This window comes from Megalobrama amblycephala, linkage group LG16 (assembly GCF_018812025.1).
Source record: "Megalobrama amblycephala isolate DHTTF-2021 linkage group LG16, ASM1881202v1, whole genome shotgun sequence".
NCBI lineage: Eukaryota > Metazoa > Chordata > Actinopteri > Cypriniformes > Xenocyprididae > Megalobrama > Megalobrama amblycephala.
The window spans coordinates 5,181,484-5,204,408 of NC_063059.1; the positions used below are offsets into that span (position 1 = coordinate 5,181,484).

General features: G+C 40.8%; 1 protein-coding gene across 1 annotated transcript in view; it reads right to left on the minus strand.

Annotated features, from left to right (window-relative positions):
* Window positions 1–691: 691 nt before the first annotated feature.
* Window positions 692–22,925, minus strand: part of rxfp2b (relaxin family peptide receptor 2b) — a 36,069-nt gene continuing 13,835 nt past the window's right edge. The window contains 13 exon segments of the mRNA XM_048161850.1: window positions 692–1,268; window positions 2,619–2,837; window positions 3,699–4,109; window positions 5,118–5,347; window positions 11,222–11,293; window positions 11,464–11,535; window positions 13,868–13,939; window positions 14,058–14,129; window positions 14,803–14,874; window positions 16,188–16,262; window positions 16,505–16,576; window positions 16,941–17,012; window positions 18,095–18,166. Coding sequence (XP_048017807.1) covers window positions 1,006–1,268; window positions 2,619–2,837; window positions 3,699–4,109; window positions 5,118–5,347; window positions 11,222–11,293; window positions 11,464–11,535; window positions 13,868–13,939; window positions 14,058–14,129; window positions 14,803–14,874; window positions 16,188–16,262; window positions 16,505–16,576; window positions 16,941–17,012; window positions 18,095–18,166 — 1,774 coding nt within the window. The 3' untranslated portion in view covers window positions 692–1,005.

Below are 22,925 nucleotides of genomic sequence, written 5' to 3' on the forward strand. Positions count from 1 at the left end.
TTTTAATTGATGGAGTGTGTAGCTTTTCATTTCTTAAACAGCCATGCAGGATATATCATGGCCATATTCCAGGATGACAAAGATTAATCAGGCTCAAATTTTGAAAGAATGGTTGGGAGGGATCATGAAATCTTTGGGATGTGCTGGAGTAGACTTCACAGAGTGCTCGACTCTTGCATTGTCAGTACACGATCTTGACCCAAAAATGATGCACCTCTTGATGGAATTAAATGTTGTGATGTTATTTTCAATGCATTTAAACCTTTCAATGAATTTAAGGTCTGGACTCAGAGGTGTGTATAACATGCTAAAAACATAATAATCACTGCAATAATGATCCAATCATAGACTCTTAAGCATTTGACTAAACTTTTGGGGGGGGGAAGGCAGTGTACATGTTATAAGTTTGACATCCACTTTCAGAAAAACAACAAAATTGTTGGGATTTTTTGACACTTAATACACAAATACACTACAAAAGTAAACTGAAGTGAACTCATGTGAAGGCCAAGTATGGTAAGTATGGCTTTTCTTCTTCTTTACTTAAAAAAAGAGAAGGAAATAAATAATAAAACTGTACATCATTTACATATGCAAAATAAAACTATATGCCCACTGTTGGCTGTTGCACAGTTTAAAAGTCAACCAAACCTCTGTCAAAGTACATCTCACAAAAAAAATGGTCAGGTTATGGTCTGAAAACGTATTGACTAGCAAGGTTATAACAGATTCAGCCATTTTTAAAACCTTTTATGATGTACTGCAAGAACAGTGTCCGGATATCTTGCACTTTTTTATCATTATTTTCCAACCATAACATCTGTAGATATATGATCTAATGTAGGCCTTTATTATGGCATCTGATTACAGTCAGTCCATGATTCTGTGATTATGTCTGATCACCAACAAAGAGGCTCTACCAGGACATCGTCTTTAAGTGCTCCTGCACTCTGAAAACTGTAGATCCACTACAGACAAATGGAATGTCCATAATTTAGTATATCTTCATCTATAACTGGCATCTGTGACTAAGATAGATGTCTGTGGGTTGTAGCTGTGGTGGTAGTAAGAAGACCTCGAGGGGTCCGTGTAAATAACTGAGCTGGTGATGCTCTTGCGGTCCTGTTTGAGTCTTGGCTCTCTCTGCGAATGGCACCATAAAAGTTCCACCTGCTCTCTGAAGAAACTGGTGGTCAGTGTGTACAGGATGGGATTCAAAGCACTGTTGATGGGAAGGATGAAGATCACCACCCAGGACGTGACTGTTCCTGAGAGACATGAAAGATAAGAGACTTTTTCCTTTAGTAAAATATACATTAGAGTGCATTATATGTTTGTTTATGAAGTCTTTCATGTAGTTTTATCTCAAAATGGAGTAAAATCTATTCAAAGTGGTAAATTACTCATTAATATGTATGAATGCATTTTGCTTGTATACCTTTTCTATAATATATACTGATTCTTGAGATTAGGGACAAAACATGTTTTAGAAGTTAGTTTTTATTATTAATAATGCATTAATTATAAACTGGTATATTTGTAGACTAAGGTCTCAGCTAATGAACCATGTAAGGGAACAGTTTTTTTCTGAAAATGAGAATGTGTACAAAGATGTGTACACATTACTTAATTATAATAAGAACTGCAATATTCCATAAAATATATAAATAAGAATCATGACTTTTTTATTCACAATTTTATGTTGATAGTAGATGTACAAGATGTTATGTATATAAGGCATGTAAATCAGGCCAAATATATGTAAATAAAATCATGAATCAACATTGATTCCTCATATGCAACAAAAAACAAAACAAAAAAAAAACAGACAAAACCTCATGGAGTTAACAAAGCTGAATATTTTTCCACCTTAACCACATGTTGTACAGTGAAGCAATTTTCCCCCCTTCAGTTGTAGCCGCCTTAATAAATATATCAAAAATTCAATTTTGTCAGTGTACATTTTAATTGTTATGAAAAACATTGTATTGTAAATATATACATTTTGCATTGTTTGAGATATTACAGATCTCTGCGTTTCAATAAACGAATATTTTTGAATTTGTTGCATTTTTGAAAACTTTGTTTAGCAGTTTTACATTGTGACCTCATGCTGAGGACAGGCTAAATTACACATATTTTCCAAGTATAGAGCATAAAATAATACTAACAAAATTATTTAAAAATAAAAGCAATGAATGTCCCGGGTATCCAGATTTCCTTTAAATGCAACTTTTTAAGTATTTTCATTTTGATGAATGTCTTTATTTTTAACATAAAGAGGACTTTTGTATGTATGACATTTTTTGTCCCTTATCTCAAGAATCAGTATATATACATATATACACACCTTTTTTTCTTCATTTAATTTTTTTAAGGACCAACTAATTGGTTGTGGCTAGAAGGGATATAGCACGGCCAGAAGTGAGGCAAAATCTCACAATAAAAGAACAATAAATTAATTTGCTACTTATCAGATTGTGTTTTATTACTGTCTACACCTACCGCAGCCCTAAACCTACCATTACAATAATGCAAATACAGTAATTAAATGAAGCAATGATGTGCGCTTGCCCAGTGGCCATAGCTGTATCCCTTCTAGTCCTTACCCAACTAACCTGGTATCTCAACTTCCAGCAGGGAGAGGATTTTGACCAGGAAAATGGGAATCCAGCAGAGGGCGTCAGAGAACACAATGAAGAAAAAGCGATGTGCCATGGCCACATCCCTGTGCAGCCGTCCACGTAGCTCTGTGGCTTTAATTCCAGTTTTATAGATGGAGTAAAACATGCTGGAGTAGGAGATAACAATGATGAGGAAGGCCACCAGGTTAAGTCCTACAAGTATAAACATAAAACTCTGATTGAACAACAGCACAAAGCACAATGAAAACAGGTCAAGGCCATCTCTATACTGTGACTTAGAGGTCTTAAAGTGATAGTTCGCTCAAAAAATGAAAATTCTGTCATCATCAACTCAAGTTTTTTATGAGTTTCTTTGTTCTGTTCAACATAAAAGAAGATATTTTGAAAAAATTTAATCAAACATCTTATCTATGGCAGTCAATGGGGACCAGAACATCTTTGGTTACCAGCATTTTTCAAAATCTTTTGTGTTCAACAGAAAAAAGAAACTCATTCATGTTTAGAACAACTTGAAGGTGAATAAATGATGACAGATTTTTTATTTGTGATCTATCCCTTTAAGTGTACCACTGAGCATACTGTTCAATGCACAGGAAAATAGCTTTCATCAATTCAGCATGGTTTGTCTCATTAATAAACAAGTGCCATCAGCAGCAGTTAACAGAATATGGTGCAAATACAAGACAGATATTCTTCAGAATATTTTGTTACAAAATATTTCTATTTCAAATAAATGCTGTTATTTAGAACTTTATATTCATCAAAGAATCCTGATAAAGTATTACAGTTTCCACAAAAACATTCACAATATTAACATCGATAGTTATATAGTTAAATCTGACCAATAAATGTGGGTGGTCATGTGTTAATGTGAAATCAAGCCAGAAAGAGTTATTTTTGTAGCTTATTTTCAATAAATTATCTGGGAAGGGGATTGGAGTATCAGAGTATCAGATTGGAGTAACTCTTTTTATTTCAAAAGAGCAAGGAAAGCTATGACTCCTTTAATCTTCATAACTAAATCAAATATTTTTCACCATAGCCAGAACTCACCAAGAAAAATTCCAGTGGAATATCCCTTTGCAATGGGCTTTTCCAGACGCTCCGAGTGAAGGGGGAAACACACTCCATTGTGTCCATAATAATTCCCAAACATGTCCTCATTAAGCAGAGGCACTGCCGCTATAGAGATACCCAGCAGCCATATAGAGGTCAAGACAGCAAATGTTTGGCACTTGCTTGGTCGCAGGTGGCTAAAAGGGAAAACAATGACTAGGAATTTCTCCATGGTCAAATACGTGAGCAGCATGACGGAAACCTCAGAGGACAGCATAGCCAGGAAGCCAATAGTACGACACTCCCGGCTCTCCATCCACAGCTTAGCGTTCTTGTTGTACTCGCCACGGAACTTCACATCAAAGACCCCCACAAAAAACAGATAGACCCCCATCAGGCAATCTGCACCTAGAGATAAATGAAGCATTGTGGTAAATAGCTCCTCTTTAGCTGTAACTCATTGGATGCCAGAAGCAGAACTCATTAATGAAAAAGTAGCTTCCTAAAAGCCCAGATTTACATTTTGGTCTTGTGCCAGAATGTTGGGGCATTTCCTGCACATATAAAATGTTATTTTTAAAAGACAAATCACAACACCAGCAGGCCAGAAATCAATTTTTACGAGGCATAGCACAGGTGCGTGACCGAAGCACATGGTAAAGACATTGCAGGCTAAAATAGAAGCCTTTCCCATACCAAACAGGGTACACTGATTAATGGCACCAGCCCAGGAACTTCAGGAAGAGCTAGAATTGATTACTGAAAGTGATTGTAATAGAGAGTGAATCCTGTGTGAATAGAATTTTTACAGGGTTATAGATTTCCCATTCAGTCACTACAGCTTTCAAAGCTGAATGTCAGGCGGGGAGATTGCCAACAGTGGGACACTTTGTTTAAAAGAGACAGACAGCAAGAGAACCTAGAGAAAAGGGTTTTCAAACATCTCAGGCAATGCTCTTCCAGAACGAAATAATATTGTCAACTGCTGTCACACATCCCTGTCTGATTGCGGAAAGCATAATTAGAGAGAGATTTTTTCAGTTAGACAAAACTTAAATCATTTTTAAGTTAAATAAAAAAATTAAGAGATAGCTTGTGATATACAATATGCCTCAATGTAAAGACGTTATGGGTGCAGGAACACTTATAATTTGAGAGCTTGGTGCCCTAGAAAACCATTTCTTCCAGGAGTGCCAGCTACTTCTGCTTGCGTCACATTGGTTTCATAACAGTCAGCCAATTATAGCAGAAATAAGCCCTGAAAATAGATGTGCCCTCTGGTGTCATTAATCCTGATCTCTAAAAACACTTGGCCTTTAACTCAGATACACGCTTATAACTCAGACCGTATCATAAAGCATATTTAGTGTTTAATAAAATGTGGGCATTGGTAAAATGTATACCTCTGGTACTCACAGCACAAAACCTTGATGCAGAGGGCATGGAGGTTGTTCTCAGCACGCAGGACCGTCCGCATCCCGATAACAAAGAGATTCCCAAAGCAGGTGATAAAAGCCATAACCCACACAGACACACGAAGGACCACATTAGCAAGCAGATCCTCAAAAGATGAGAGACCGTCCGAGTTTGGTTTACACTTCCGGACATGTGGGGCGTAAGAGCAGTACTGGAACTTCTTGAAATATCTGAGAAAAAAATGTACATATGAATATCTAATTAATATTTTAAAATATTTAATTAATCTTTTAAAATATTAATATTTTATTAATATTTATGTTATGTAATGTGTTAATTCACACTAAAGTGTGTAATTTCTGTGATTCTAGTGGCACCAAATGGAACTGTAAAAATAATTACTCTTTTTCAAACAGCTGGTAGAACCATTGACTTGTATATTATATTATATTATATTATATTATATTATATTATATTATATTATATTATATTATATTATATTATATTATTGTCACAGATTCACCAGGCTCCATCTTCACAGCACTATAATACTAATACTAATACCTAATCACCTGCACCTGTTTACCATCTGCACCTCAATCAGCCACTGCATTTAAGCACACACCTCAGTTGCATTCATTGTCTGGTCTCACTACAGACTAAGGACTCTCTACCAACAAAGCATTTACCTGTGATACTTACCTCCAGTGATTCTGATCCCCATTGTTCCTCATGATTCTCCACTGTCTCTTCTGAGGATCCCTGCTCCATTGTCTGTCCCCATTTTCACGCTTCCTCATCATCATTTACTCTTCTACTCACCTGGACTTCACTTACCTGCATCAACGGAGGTGTGTGCATTCCAGGATTCAGAAGTCACGATCTCTCACCATTCCTGTAAAGATAAGAGAACTGGTTAATTAATTCAGTTTATTTTTTCAACCTGCCTACTGTCATTTTTACTCACCTTTTTGTCTGTGCCCCTCTGCTGCATAAATAAACTGATAAACGACATCTGTGCTTCTTTTCTCAGAGTATACCACAAGCAGCATGAGCAATCCAAACCTGGATAATTTTCAAGAGATCGTTTATGTGTTGCAAAGAGCGCTCACCACACCAAGCTCCGCCACAATGGATTTCTCCTCCAGTGTTCTTTGGCCCTGGAGATGCAGCCACGTCGCTTCCCAACTGAACAAGCCAAGCTAGCATTTGTCAACTCCCTGCTGGCGGGGCGAGCGCTCCAATGGGCTGAAACAGTCTGGCAGCAAATGGGCTAGCCATAAAAATTCTCAACGCTTTTGTTATGCATTTCTGAGAAGTTTTTTGGAAAACCTGTTTGCGTTTCTTCTAAATTTTACCATTTAAAACAAGCAAAAAAGTTCCATTAATGACTAAGCTTTGAAATTCCGCACAGTCACAGCTGCCAGTGGATGGAATGAGCGCTCGATGGAATGAGCGCTCTGACCATCTATCGGCAGGGACTAGAGGCTAACCAGTGGCTGCATCTCACTGCATATTATGATGCTGCCAGCCTCGAAAAATTCATCCAGCTGTCCATCAGAGTGGCTTATCATGTGCAGGGATGTATGGAACTCAGACGGGGTCAGCAGTCCTCCATTCCACCTCACCAGCCAGAGTATGTCAGCCGCCCAGAAGCAGCAATGGATCCCATGCAAGTTGAAACCACACAACTTTCACCGGCCAAGTGGCAGAGACTGCCGAGCCAGGACACATGTGATCTCTACATGTCCCATCCATCCTCCTCGTCCTGTGGTGAGTGTCGTTCACAATCCCACAATTAATTCTACTCCACTCACCACTATTGTATGTCTTACTGCCTCTAATGTCTCTATTTCAGTCAGCGCCCTTATCGACTCTGAGTCAGCCAGCAATTTCCTATCCGGAGAACTCTGCCTTTATCTCAAGCTCAAGAAACCTTCAATGAGACCCAATACAAAGTACAATCCATAACGGGAATGCCGCTCAGCCGGGACAATGTACGCTTCAGTGTTAGCTCCCTGAAACTACAAGTCGGTCTATTCCATTTTGAGCCCATCAAATAGCTGGTTCTGGAGAAGTCCACCACTGACATCATGTTAGGGCACTCGTAAAGCATCATCCAGTGCTCTCCTGGTCTACTGGCGAAGTCCTGAAGTGGGGCAATCACTTGCTTGGTCGCAGGTGGCTAAAAGGGAAAACAATGACTAGGAATTTCTCCATGGTCAAATACGTGAGCAGCATGACGGAAACCTCAGAGGACAGCATAGCCAGGAAGCCAATAGTACGACACTCCTGGCTCTCCATCCACAGCTTAGCGTTCTTGTTGTACTCGCCACGGAACTTCACATCAAAGACCCCCACAAAAAACAGATAGACCCCCATCAGGCAATCTGCACCTAGAGATAAATGAAGCATTGTGGTAAATAGCTCCTCTTTAGCTGTAACTCATTGGATGCCAGAAACAGAACTCATTAATGAAAAAGTAGCTTCCTAAACGCCCAGATTTACATTTTGGTCTTGTGCCAGAATGTTGGGGCATTTCCTGCACATATAAAATTTTATTTTTAAAAGATTTTTAAAAGACTGCTTTCCTGACTGTTTCCCAAATCTACCTCTTACCTTCTCCATCCAAGTCAATTCCACTTCACTCCTCTTCCATCGATAGTCCAGTCGAACAGCAGTCTGTTGACATCCCTGACTGCTACGCCCCCTTCAGAGATGTATTTTGCCCAAAACGAGCCTCACAGCTACCACCGTACAGACCATGGGACTGCGCTATAGACCTCCTGAAGGGTGAGCCAGTGCCCCGTGGCAAGATCTACCCACTCTCCATCCCCAAACAGAAGGCCATAGGAGCACACCCAGGAGGCGCTAGAGCAGTGTTTCCCAACCCTGTTCCTGGAGGCACACCAACAGTGCACATTTTGGATATCTCCCTTATCTGACCCATATATTTCTGGTCTTGGAGTCTTTACTAATGTGCTGATGAGCTAGATCAGGTGTTTGATTAGGAAGAGTTAAAAAATGTGTAGTGTTGGTGTGCCTCCAGGAACAGGGTTGGGAAACACTGTGCCTGAGCAAGGCTACATCCGTCCCTCGACTTCCCCTGCTGCCTTAAGCTTCTTTTTTCCATGGCCCAAGAAAGATGGAGGCTTGAGGCCTTGCAATCGAACTACCAGGGCATTAAACAAGTTAGATACAGTTAAATTCTGATATCCACTTCCCTTCGTCCCAGCTGCTTTTGAACAGCTCCAAGGTGCAACCATCTTCACCAAACTGGACCTCCGGAGTGCCTTTATTCTCATCCGAATATGTGAGGGGGACGAGTGGAAGACCACATTTGTGACCCCTACAGGCCATTATGAGTATTGCTTGATGCCGTACAGCCTGGTCAACACCTTCTCCGTACTTCAGGATTTCATGCATGATATGCTCCGGGAGTACTCTCACCATTTTGTGCTGGTTTACATCAACATCTTAGTGTACTCCCAGACCATAGCTGAACATTGCCAACACGTTTTAGAGATCCTCCAGAAGTAGAGAGAACATCAACTCTTCCTCAAAGTGAAAAAAAAATGCACCTTCCACCAGTCCACAATCCAGTTCCTCGGCTACCATATTACTAAAGATTGTATCAAGATTAGGATGACCAGATTTCTCATGGTGGACTACGGGATGGGTGAGCAGAAATTTACAAACAATACGACAAAATACGATAGAGATACAAATTAAATAAACTTGTTTTTCAGTTACAGTAAGTTAATTTTTACCATGTATACATTTATTTAACATCTTTTGTTGTTTGATTAGCATTAATGACAGACATATTTAATTAGGCTACTGTCCCTTTAACCCTTAAATGCATACCTTGGGTCTTTAGTGACCCGGGACGTCATTCACTACCCTCCTCCTCATTCATTTTTTAAAGTTAGACATCAACCTTCTTGGTATTCCTCAATCAATTCATTATAAAGAAGAAAAAAATCATAAAATTATAAAAGAATGCCTATTTTTGTATTTCTTTTTTGTAAAAATTGTATAGGGTCGCTAATGACCCGAGGTGTGTATGAGTGTAAGTATATTTTTTTATGCACAACAAGAATTGAATCTTAGATGATGGAATAAGTGCAATTCACCTTTATTCCACAAGGTGACAATGTCTGATACAAAATGCTGAAGTGACGACTCATTCAGACAGAAAACAAAATAATAAGAAAAAAAATTGAAATGGCTCAGCGATTTACTGCAGAGCAAGTACTGAACGCAATCAAATATGACTGTAACTGTTACTGGATGGATCTGGTGAAGCTGTTAGCGAGCAAAATATTGATTTTGAAGATGGTGAAAATTATATAGTTTTGAGAATACGTTTGAGATCGCGAATGGGCTCATATTCGTGACCTCAAACATAAAACTAGCCTATAATTTGCTGAATTTACTGGGAAATGAGCTCTGACGAGGACAGTGGTGATGGCATAAAACATCTGCTCAAACGGAGCCCTTTCAAGCTCCAAAAGGTAACAAAATATGATTTAATTTATTCTTCTGTAATTGTTACTCTAATATCAGATGAGTTTTATATTATCGCGACAGGTAGAGATCCTTCCATGTTAGATATAGATCCGGGTCGATAAAGACCCGAATATGTAAGAATGATTGGCGAAACAGTCATGCATTTAAGGGTTAAGACCAAATTTATGGATGTAATACTGACACATATCCAATTTTCACCTACCTGTTTATGTCCACTTAAGCCATAACCGACTGTATTTACATGAGACACTCCACACGATGGACATTTTTGAAAAACTATGTATGCATTTGACCATTCAGGTGCAAGGAGAACTTATCACATGCTGTCTGAGAGAAATGGGATCACGCACAAGGAAAGAGAGAGAGCGCGCATGTGAGAGAGAGCTTCTGGTGTGTGTCATTTGGCGTGATTTCCCCCTATCCCGCCTTCACTAACAGCAAGTTAATAACGAATTGTGATTGGATGGTAATTTTATTCTACAGCGAATTGATTGGGCTGTTGTCGCGTGACAGAACACTTCTACTACTCATTCTATAATTACCCAGTCATAAAGAAATTTTAGGAAAGATAAATATGGGACAAAACATGATTTTTTCTTAATAATTCAGGACACTAAAAATGGAGCTGAAATACGGGATTGTCCCGGGAAAAACAGGACATCTGATCACCCTAATCAAGATGGATGAGTTCCTAGCCAGCTCCATCCACTATCAAAGAGTTGCGATGCTTCCTAGGGTTTTTATATTTCTATCATCGGTTTATCAAGAACTTCACTTGTGCACAGCTCCTAGTTCATCCAGATTCCAGCAAACCTTTTGTAGTGGAGGTGGACACATCAGGCATCGGAGTGGTGCTATCAGAGCAGCAGGGGCAGCCATGTGTCCATGTGTCATTCAAAGATGCAAGGAATTTGCAATGTCCAAAAGTCCACGACATCTTCCATCTGGCAAGCTCCTCCCTCTGCCCATTCCTCATTTGCCCTGGTCACAACTAGGAGTGGATTTTATCACAGACTTACCACCATCAGATGGATATACATGCATACCACTAGAGTGGGAGGAATACGGACCCGAGGAAAGATCATGGGTTCCTAGGGATGACATCTTGTATCCAACCCTCCTTACAGCCTTCCACACTTCCTCAGAAGCGAGCCGTGGAGGGGGTACTGTCACAGTGTTACCAGGCTCCTCCTTCACACAAACCCAGCGCTCCCTCTCTCTAGAATTCTAATCACCCATACCTTTCCCTCATCAGCTCACTCATCAACCACGGTATAAGAGCATATACTTCTCATTCACTCATCGTCTGGTCTCCAATGTGGATTACTGACTCCTTACCTGATCTACTTACCAACTCTACATACCTGAAAGTGTCTCCTGTGGATTCCCATTTATACTGCTGAGATCTCCTCGTATTCCTAAAGCAATAAATCAATGTCAATAAATGTTTTTTTATTTATTTGCCCCCAGACAGCCCTACAATGATTTAAATTGTAAACATGTCATCTTTTCACCTCTTGTGAATTTGCAGGTGTAATTCAAACTAATTGAAAGCAGAATGAGGTACTCACATGTAGGAGAGGTTATCCATGGGCCGGAACATGCTTGTCTGGATATTTGGGATCTCCACACCCTCCAGGCCACTGCAGAAACATAAAAGTTTTAGTGTTCAAGAGCCTTTGGTTATGTGAGACTCATTTCATTTGGAAAACCTTTGTTGTGTGGACACTACTGCATATCAAAATAAGTAACATAAATTGTTAAAAAAAATCTCATGAAAACCTTAGATACTGTTAATGTTACTGTTACTTACAGAGACTGGAGCTGAAATAGGTGGTTAAATTGGCCTGGGTGGATGTGGTCCAGTGGGTTTTGGGACAGATTTCTACAAATGAAAATGCAGTAGGCCATTTTATGGTGAAACTCAATACAACTGTTATAATGAACAGTTATAATGAAGTTACAGACTAGTTACAGACAGCAACACTTAAAACAAGCTTGTATGTACGTATAATCCGTGTATCATTCTTTCATTTGTTTTTTATTTAAAATGTACAAATAGAAAAAACAAGAATTCAACTCAATTTTTTCATTTTTCATTCAGGGATGGAAAAATTAAAAAACAGCTGGAATATTCGATATCTACATGTGGGTGGGAATGAAACGCCCCTTTCTTCTGATTGGTCAGCCTAAGTCATGCCATCATCAGTTCTTCCTCATTTCCACACAGCAGAATGATAGTCCTCCTCAGCTGCAGTTGTACGGACTCTTAACGTGTTTATTGCAACTACATCTTTTTCCAGACAGGGCTTTCTTCGGTGTAGACAAATTCACCTACACTTTGCTTCAATTGGGTATGGCAGGGTATGACATCTGTCATACCTTGTTTGCCCAGTAAGATTTAAAAAATATTAAATGAAGATATAAATTGTTAAATTAGTTGTGAATTAAATAATTTTTAAACACTAATACAAAAAGGAAAGAATTATGCATTGACTTGGGTATATAGGCCTATTAACGCAAAATCATTCGGACTGTCTGTCATCCGGAGCACAACAGAGATATTAAACACAATACTCTTCTGAGGTTTATAAGGTAGGGCCCACAGCCTGTGTGACTGATATAGGGTCTGCCGGCTCCTGGAGAAAACTGCATGTGTCTCTGATTACGCGAGCAGCAGGCAACACACAAATCGGCAGTGAGGGGAGAAAGTTTAGCACGTCTCCTATCTCCCGTGATGAAAAGGGTTGAGGCTGATCAAATACTGCACACTGAAATGTGCCGGGCGGCGGATGTGACAGAGCTGGATGAGGAGAGCGAGTGAGAGGTGGGCAGAAATACTGGCGCGGTCTGACCCAACCTTGGAAGGCAGTGGAAGCTTTCCTTTTTCTGGCGTGAGGGTCAGGAGCAACTTGAAGGAGCTGGAGCGGAGGGCTTGCTGGGCCACTTCAGCTCAAGACACCTATGGGGTCACTGGCGGGGCAATGAGTGACCACGGGCTCCCCAAACCGTAATCAGTGGGGGATGAACTGGGTCACTTCTCCTACTGGCGGACTCCTTCCTATGCGAGGAGCGCTTTCTGGGTAGAGAGGAGGAGAGGATAGAAGAGTCCCTAACTCTCCTGGGCATAAACTGCCTGAGTGCAGCTGATTGGGACATGGCTGCCTGAAATTTGTCAACCACCATGTTGATGCTTCCCTGAAAAAAACCAGACTGAGAGATAGGGGCATCCATGAGGACCACCACCTCCTTATCACGAATTTCCGTAAGATTGAGCCATAGGTGGCGCTCTGCAGCCACCAAGCCCGCTATGGAGTGCCTTATAGCACCCGCGGTATGTCTCTTAAGGCCAAATCTGTGGCTCTGCAGAGCTCCTCGACCGCTTCCGGCGTCAGACCATCACCCTCGTCCATAAGCAAGCAAGGACAATAGCGAAAAATGGCAGATGGAGCAATAATAACTGACATGATCCATGATATCATGATATTTTTAGTGAAATTTGTAAATTGTCTTTCTAAATGTTTCGTTAGCATGTTGCTAATGTACTGTTAAATGTGGTTAAAGTTACCATCGTTTCTTACTGTATTCACGGAGACAAGAGCCGTCGCTATTTTCATTTTTAAACACTTGCAGTCTGTATAATGCATAAACACAACTTCATTCTTTATAAATCTCTTCAACAGTGTAGCATTAGCCGTTAGCCACAGAGCATAGCCTGAAACTCATTCAGAATCAATTTAAACATCAAAATAAACACTGTACTTACGCGATTAGACATGCTGCATGACGAACACTATGTAAAGATCCATTTTGAGGGTTATATTAGCTGTGTGAACTTTTTTTATGTTGTTTAAGGCAAGCGCGAGCTCTTGGGGCGTGGAGCACGAGATTTAAAGGGCCACACACCCTGAATCGGCTCATTTCTAATTATGCCCCAAAATAGGCAGTTAAAAAAATTAATAAAAAAAAAAACTATGGGGTATTTTGAGCTGAAACTTCACAGACACATTCAGGGGACACCTTAGACTTATATTACATCTTTAAAAAAAAAAGGTTCCAGGGCACCTTTAAATCAAAAAAGACTGAATGAATGTTACACGGATTATGTATACAGTATATAAAGATAAGCAGATTTAATTTTTATATTCTTTTTCTTTTTTTTCTTTTTTTTACATTTGAAATAATTCAAATTTATTCATCTGACTGCTATTACTCACAGAATTTGCAATGAGGGTAAATCCTTGAAAATACTGATTGGCAGTTCCTTTATTAAGTTACTGGACAGATCCCTGCAAAAGCAATGGGGACATGTCAAACGATATAATCATTAATAACTCATAAGTGCTTTCTCTTGTTCCTTGTTTCCATGCACAAACTCATTCACAACAATGTTTTATTGTCACTCACAGGTCTCCCATCACACGCAGGGACTGGAAGGTGTTCTCCGGCAAACTCTTGATGAGATTGGCTCTCAGTGACCTAAAAAGTACCAAGAATGAGAAGACTTAAGATCATAAACCTCATCGAATGGGTCCTAATTTGTCAGCTAAACATTTTTAAGATTTTTAAGCTTAAAATAGAGAAACTGATCTCCAAGGGTAGAGAGGGAGATCATATTGGTTTTAATATTTTTGTTTTTCTTACTACATTACCATACTCTATGACTTGGTACTCCTGAAATATTTTGATCAGAGAACATAAACATCCAGTGGGCTCCAAAAGTCTGAGATAAAACTGTTGCTGATAATATAATTTGTACAGAAAAATGTTCTATTACATTGGAAAACCCAGGTGAAAAAAGTACATTTCTATAATGTGCTTAAAGTTCATATTTCATGGTGTCTCAAAATAGCACAGTTGAGTATATTTAAATGTTCTTAAGATTATCTTAAGAAGTACTAAAGAAGAATTTTTAGTATATTGAGCACAAAATTTGTGCACGAAAATAGAGCAGTTTAAGTACATTATAGAAATGTACTTTTTTCCACCTGGGAAGAACTATGTAGTAGTACCTTAACTATATATTTAAATTTCATTATAATGAGATTGAATGACTAATGTTTTCTAACTTTAAAGCCTATCATACAAATGGTATAATTAGCTGTTTACTTCTCTTCAGCTCAATAAGGATACCATATTTGTTAATACTTACAGCACAGTAAGATGTTCACAAGCGAGTAAAGTTGACAAGCCCAAAGTCGTAATACGGTTCCCCTCAAAATCCCTTTAAGAGAGCATGTCATGTATTGATCAGTAAAAATTCATAATGCAACATTAAGTAAATATAATACAGGCATATTGACATGTACATGTGACATAGGTATATACAGAATATTAAAAAGTAGCATGACAGCTGAAGGCCTAAGACTATTTTGTTTCAATCAGAAACACATCAGCACATCAGTAATATTCAGCCTCATCCTGTTGCTCTTGGCTGTCAAAGATGGACGCCATGGCCAAGGACAGAATAACGGTGCATTATCAACTGAGTACACACTGTTCTTGTACTACAAAGAGATGTGAACAAGAAAACAAGAAGGATGAGACCCAGCTAGCATTCAAACCTGTCTGGGATCTTTAAAATAAATAAATAATGCTGAAAGAAAAAATGCTAACACTATGCACAACAGACTTTTACTAAGCTTCACTGTGTTGGAATTTTAAGTATATATTTTTTACACACTGAGTATAATAGTATATTGTAAATAGTTGGTCAGCAATAAAAAATAATAATAAAAAACAAAATTAGAATAGTTTATAATTTATTTATTTTATTTATTTATTATATTATGCAGGGATGACATCAAAACCCGGAAGTCTAGTTCGCCAGTAGTTTCCTCAAGAATTTCCTATGGGTTTTTATAATGGGGTTTCAATTTATGAGTAAAATAAGGTCTGTGGTTAACATAACCTGATGATACTTTAACTTTTGCTCTATAATGTAAATTGCACACACCCATATTGAAAACTAATTTTGAAGCTGTTATGTTTATTTAAAGAAAAAAAAATGTATGTAACTTCATAAGAATGCTTGGTTTGAGTGTGTGCAGTTGACGTTGTAGAGCAAACATTGTCAAGTAATGTTTAACACAGTTCTTGTTTTACTATCTGTCTTCTTTTAAAGCAATTTGAATGACCATTTTTTAATGAAATGAGCTATATAATTAACAAAAGATATTCCACAGAGTATTTATTACTTTGAACTGTCTCCATTGGTATATAATGCAACAAAGATTGCTAAAGACAACATAGTTTACTAATAGACCTACCTATATGTGTAAAATATGAACATAACAATGCTGCCATCTTTCTCAGTTGTTATTTTCTCCCCCCTCTATTTAAGCTCCAAATATCAGGTTAAAATTGTCATTCTGACCCCCCTTTACATGGCATTTAATATTATGACTTTTATTACTATTCATGTTTGTCTTTCTTCAGAAAAAAAATATTAACAATCAACATCTTCCTAACTGAACTGAATTCAAAATCCTGTAAGTCATGACATTTATAGTAAGTAAAAGGAAAGAGGATACTTACAACCAGCTGAGTAAGGGCATATGGGTGCAGAGTCTAGCAGGGGGGAGCTGATCTAGAGAGGTATTAACCATTGACCTGTACAGATGTTTAAATGTGGTGAGCCACAACATCATAATCTGTCAGCAGACACCTCGTACAGACATTTAAAACTACAGTGCAAGACTTAAATTATTTAAAATATAAATATTATATTTTTCAGAGCAATTAAGCAACTTGGGTGGAAAAATAAAACACAATGATTCTGAAGAATTTATTTAAACAAAAGAAGGATATTAACAAGTGCAGCACTTCATAAATGAGTATGGATGAAGACTTACAGGAAGAACAGGGAACTCAGGCCAGTAAATGTGTTGGCTGTAATTGTTGTTATGGGATTGTCGTCCAAAATCCTGAATAAGATTAAATAACACTTCAAACCCGGCAAAAATGTTCCTAAACCACCAGCCAAACAAAAGGACTAATTAATTTAATAATTTAATAACTTGTGGATTCACTGCAGATACAATACCATTCAAAAGTATGGGGTCAGTAAGATTTTTATTTTATCTATTTATTTATTGATTGATCAAAAGTGACAGTAAAAACATTTGTAGTGTTACAAAAGATTTGTTTCAAATGTATGCTGTTCTTTTGAATTTTCTGAAAAAGGTATCAAGGTTTCCACAAAAACAAAGCACCATCACTGTTTACAACATTATATATTATATATATATATAACAACAGCATTTAAAGCTTATTCATTGTTGTACTCACAGCCACTTGAGTTTATGAAGATCATTGAACACTCCAGGTAAAAGCAAGGAGATGCAATTCTGGCTCAAAGATCTGCAAGCAACACAAAAATGAGAAATTATATTGAGCTATATTATATAAAATTATATTGGGACTTCTGCCTTCACATGCACATGAACTTTAGTGACATCCCGTTCTTAAACTGTAGGATTTAATATGGAGTTGGCCCACCCTTTGCAGCTATTACAGCTTCAACTCTTCTTGGAAGGCTTTCCACAAGGTTTAGGAATGTGTTTATGGGAATTTTTGACTATTCTTCTCGAAGCACATTTGTGAGGTCAGGCACTGATGTTGGACGAGAAGGACTGGCTCGCAGTCTCCGCTCTAATTCATCCCAAAGGTGTTAAGGTCAGGGTTGAGGTCAGAACTCTGTGCAGGTCAGTCAAGTTCACCGCACCAAACTCGCTCATCCATGTTTTTATGGACCTGGGTTTGTGCACTGGTGCACAGTCATGTTGGAACAGGAAGGGACCATCCCAAAACTGTTCCCACAAAGTTGGAAGCATAAAACTGTCCAAAATGTCTTGGTATGCTGAAGCATTAAGAGTTCCTTTTACTGAAACTAAGGGGCCAAGCCCAACCTCTGAAAGACAACCCCACACCATAACCCCCCTCCACCAAACTTTACACTTGACAGAGTGCAGTCAGGCAAGTAGCTACCGTTCTCCTAGCAACCACCAAACCCAGACTCGCCCATCGGATTGCCAGACAGAGAAGCGTGATTCGTCACTCCAGAGAACACATCTCCACTGCTCTAGAGTCCAGTGGTGGTGTGCTTAACACCACTGCATTAGACGCATTGCATTGCACTTGGAGATGTAAGCCTTGGATGCAGCTGCTCGGCCATGGAAACCCATTCCATGAAGCTCTCTACGCACTGTTTTTGAGTATATATATATATATATAGTTGAATTCACTGAAATGACCGTGTTTCATAACTTATGAACTTTACACCGTTATTGAACTGAACTAAATTGAGTTGAATAATGACACTATTATCTTGCTACAGCTGCTTTACAGCAGAATTTGAACTTGATATAACTATATAACTGATATAACTATATGTTTCATTTTAAAAATTCATTATATTAAACAAAAAAAAAACATGCACTTACAGTTTTTGCAGCTTATATAGTCCACTAAAAGCGTGAATGGAAACAGTGCCAATGCAATTATCCTGGAGAAACCTAAGGAAGAAAACAAAACAATCAGCAATTTGGTCAACAGGTGGTTGTGTTTAACAGCTTAACCAAACTTCTAAAAAAAATTAGATGAAAAAAATAATGTTCCCTGAAGGAGGGACTCAAGCCATATAAACTTTGTGATAAGCCATTTTCACTTGGGACTGTGAAAATGTTGACAATCACAAAACAGCTCCTAAGGAACTACAAAACAATGTGATTTTCAGAACACCTTACTGGGCAATCACTTACAACGTCCTGTCATGTCAAAGACATTTGCATGGGCATATAACACAAAAGCTCAAAGAATTTGAGAAGAATCATGGCCTAGCTTCAAACAGACCACAAACAGACCTAAGTATTGTAACATCTCAGCTCATGGACCTCAAATTCTATAACAATTTGAAAATTAACAACATCAATCACTTCTATTAAAAGCAGCACTTTCAGTTAGTTGTATTTTTGAAAATGGTAATGACTTAATGCATCTGGTGTTCCATAACCATACACACATCCTCTCATTCATCTCCAGTAATTTTCTGTGATTTCTGATCTTTTTCCCATCTCTCCTACCTCCATTCATACCTCATCACTCTCATCAGTCGAGATTTAGCTGCTTTATCTATTGACTGCCATTTAACAGTGTAATCTGATAAAAGATGTTTGTTTGTTTTTGTTTTCTGCAAGCAATATGTAAATCACAAATATTTCATTATATTCTATAGATGTTTTGGTCCAAAAAAAAAGCATAAAATGGACATTTGTCTCACAATTAACTGATGTTCCTTTTCAGTTTTCACATTCGATGTACGTCATAACTGACTGACGAATTGAGGTTCGCTTTGAGAGACCAATCTACTCCGAGTCTAACAAAAACAAGCCAATGCACATTGCATGGCATGCAATAATTTCATCAGCTGCTCCTCGCTGCAGCACAAGTATATGATAAGCAGCAGGTGTGTTGTATATTTGCTTTTCACTTCGGAACCGAGCATGTGTTGTTCCTGCTCTGCATTTTCTATGAGATTGTTCAAAAGACGAGCTGTTCTTTTGGGAAGGAGCCTCTGCGAAGCAGGTGCAGGGTGTGACAGCACTTGACACACACACACATATAAAAAAAACAGAGAGTGCGCCTTCAAAGAGTGTGTTTATACAGCTGTAGAGGTTGCGTCTTCAACGAGAGTGTGAGTGCTCACAACAGGCTTTCACTATCGTACTGTTGTGTAGCTGCGGCCATTTTCCTGTGAGTTTCAGCTCCAGAGAGAGTGAAATCCTAAAAGAGCCCACATGGTTTGACCCTGCATCTTTTTCAAGATGTCATTCAAACCGTGTTTCTGGATGTGGTCGTTACCTGGCTCCGGCTGACAGTCATGATCAGTGCATCAACATGTTTGGGCTACAGGCATGCTGAGGTGGCGTTCATGGATGGTTCATGTTCTCACTGAGGGAACATGACCATTGCGGTGTTAAGGTCTAAACTTTAATACCTCGAATGAGATGGAGCCTCTTCGCATATTCCCCGATCTAGCCCTTCTTCTGGGCCAGCTCAGAAGAAGCCTACTTCGGTTAATAGCCTTGGTGACCTGAGGATCACAGTGAGGAATACCCTGTCCGAGTCAACCTCCTTGGGCTTCTCACTCCACTTCAACACTGCAAACCGTGGAGCTTCCAAGAGAGTTTGCTGCCTCATGTGATACCATTCGTTACTTTTGGGGCTCCGCCGAATGACCAGATGTCAGTTGCTGCATCGGAGGGTGAGCTTATGTCCTCCAGGGATGAAGATTCGGCTGCGCTGCCCCCTTCGAGTGTGGCAACATTGCCTGAGTCAGACTGACCGCTATGCTTTCCCAGGCCACCGCGAGCATCGGGCTTGAGTGGAACCCATCACCCATCACTGGACAACATCACCTATTTCTTGGGGCGGCCCATGCTGGTTCTCAGCGCCCCTTTCTTTCCGGAAGTGCATGAAGAGGTGTCTAGATTGTGGACACCACGTTTTTCTGCCCGAAGTCAGTCTGGTCCCTCTTCTTCCCTCACTACCCTCAATGCGGGGTGCCTAAGGGGTACGTGGAGCTCCCCCCAGTGGAGCGGTCAGTGGCAATGCAACCGTGTCCCAAGACTGCTACCTCTTGGCAGGGTAATCGGCATCTTCCCTCCAGAGTGTGTAAGTTCTAGTCCTCCCTGGTGGGCAAGGCTTACACAGCTTGTGGAGGAGCCACTTCCGCCCCTGCATGCCATGACACTCCTGCAGGTCTACCAGTCCAAAGAGCTCAAGGAACTGCACGAGGGTAGTTCTGACCCAGGGGTTATGCAGGAACTGCATACAGCGACGGACCTCACCCTACGGGTGACGAAAGTTACTGCACACTCCCTGGGTCATGCGATGTCCACACCTGTGGCTGAACCTGGCAGATTTTCGTGAGCCTGAGAAAATTTGATACCTCAACGCCCCTGTCTGTCAGGCAGGCCTCTGCAGTGAAGCTGTTGAAAACTTTGCTCAGCAGTTTTCAGCAGCACAGCAGCAATCAAGCATATCCTGCCCCGGCGACCAGCTGCTGCCTCCACCCAGTCGTCGGCTGCAGCGCCTCCGCCTGTTTTCGCCAAGATTCCCCCCCTGTGTTCCACCTTGCTGCCCCACCCCTTTGGTCCTGCTTGCACGGTGTCTGGGAGTGCTCCCCAGCCTGGCTCATCTGTAACATCAGACTCGGCTATGCGATTCAGTTCACACGGTGTCCCCGAAAGTTCCTCTGTGTGTGCAGAGCTGTGATGCCCCTGTCTTACGGACAGAGATTGACATCCTACTAGCGAAGGACGAGATCGAGCCGGTACCTCCAGCTGATATGAAGACAGGGTTTTACAGCCCCTACTTCGCTGTGAACAAGAAAGGTGGTGGATTATGGCCAATCTTGTACCTGCAAACCTTAAACCGGGCCCTGCACAAGCTTCCGTTCAAGATGTTAATATAGAAGCGCATTTTCGAATGCATCCATCCCCGAGATTGGTTTGCAGCGATCAATACTTTCATGTCTTGATTCTCCTTCGACACAGACCATTCCTACGAGCATATCAGTACAAACTCCTACCCTTCGGGCTGTCCCTGTCGCCTTGCATCTTTACGAAGGTCGCGGAGACAGCCATTGTTCCACTGAGAGAATGTGGCTTTCACATTCTCAACTATCTTGACGACTGGCTGATACTGGCACAGTCTCGGGACCAGTTGTGTGAACACAGGCACATGGTGCTCCATCAACTCAGCCTGTTGGGACTTCAGGTCAACTGGGAAAAGAGCAAACTCTCCCCTGTGCAGAGGATCTCTTTTCTCACCATGGAGTTGTCCTCAGTCAACTGGACAGCATGACTCAGAGGAGCGCGTCCAGTCAGCGTTGAACTGCTTGAATTCAATTAGAGGCAGGACAGCAGCCCCACTGAAACTTTTTCAGGGGCTCCTGGGGCACATGGCTTCCACAGCCACAGTAACGCCGCTCGAGTTGCTTCATATGAGGTCCATTTCAGCACTGGCTTCACGGCCGAGTCCCAAGATGGGCACGGCAGAGCGGCACGCACCGGGTGTCCATCACTCCATCACTTCAGCACTGGCTTCACGGCCGAGTCCCAAGATGGGCCGAGTCCCAAGATGGGCACGGCAGAGCGGCACGCACCGGGTGTCCATCACTCCGTACTGTCGCCAAGCCTTCAGCCCATGGTCGGACCCTTCTATTCACATCCCTGGGCTGCTCAATCGTAAGCATGACCTGGTTATCAGGTTCCTCAGAGGGGTGAAGAGGATGGACCGTCCATGTCCTACCTCAGTACCCTCTTGGGACCTGTTTCTGGTGCTCACGGCACTGCAGAGACCTCCATTTGAACCTTTGCAGTCAGCTGAGTTGAAAATTCTGTCACTAAAGACAGATCTCCTGACTGCATTGGCTTCCATCAAGAGGGTAGGGGACCTGCAAGCATGCCTAGAATTCAGGCCGGCCAACTCTCACGTTGTCCTGAGACCCTGGTCTGGATATGTGCCCAAGGTTCCTACCACTACCTTCAGGGACCAGGTAGTGAACCTGCAAGCACTGCCCTCAGAGGAAGCAGACCCAGCCCTGGCTTTTCTCCATCCCGTCCGAGCTCTGCGGCTGGACAGAATGCAAAGCTTCAGGACCTCAGACCAGCTCTTTGTCTGTTAGCAGAAGGGAAAGGCTGTCTCCAAGCAGAGGTTAGCCCACTGGACAGTGGATGCTATTGTCTTGGCGTACCAATACCAAGACATGCCTTGCCTGTTTGGGTTGTGAGCATACTCAGCTAGAAGTTTGTCCACCTGTGCAATGACTCAAGGTGCCTCGCTGACAGATATTTGTAGAGCTGCGGGATGGGCAACACCTAACACATTCGCTAGATTCTATAGCCTTCGTTTAGAGCCAGTATCTTCCTATATACTCGCCTCCAGTGGCCAGTAGCATGAAGGACCCGTTATAAGTGTCGGCTTGCAACTCCACTCCCACCTGCTGGGTCAGATACGTGCATCTATTGCTCCAGTACTGTTCCCCAGAAATGGTCAACCCTGTAGAGTTCCTCCATCCCCCCGGCAGTCAGACATGGCGGAGCATCTGATGCCAGGCCTACACTTGTATGCTTTGTGGAACCTGTGTTAGGCTGGATGTCCATATGTAGTGATCCCTGCAGCGATCCCATATGTGTTTTCTTCCATGGTAAGGCTACCCAGTCCAGCTATCCCGTGTCTTTTCCTCGACAGAGCCCGCTCTGTCATCTC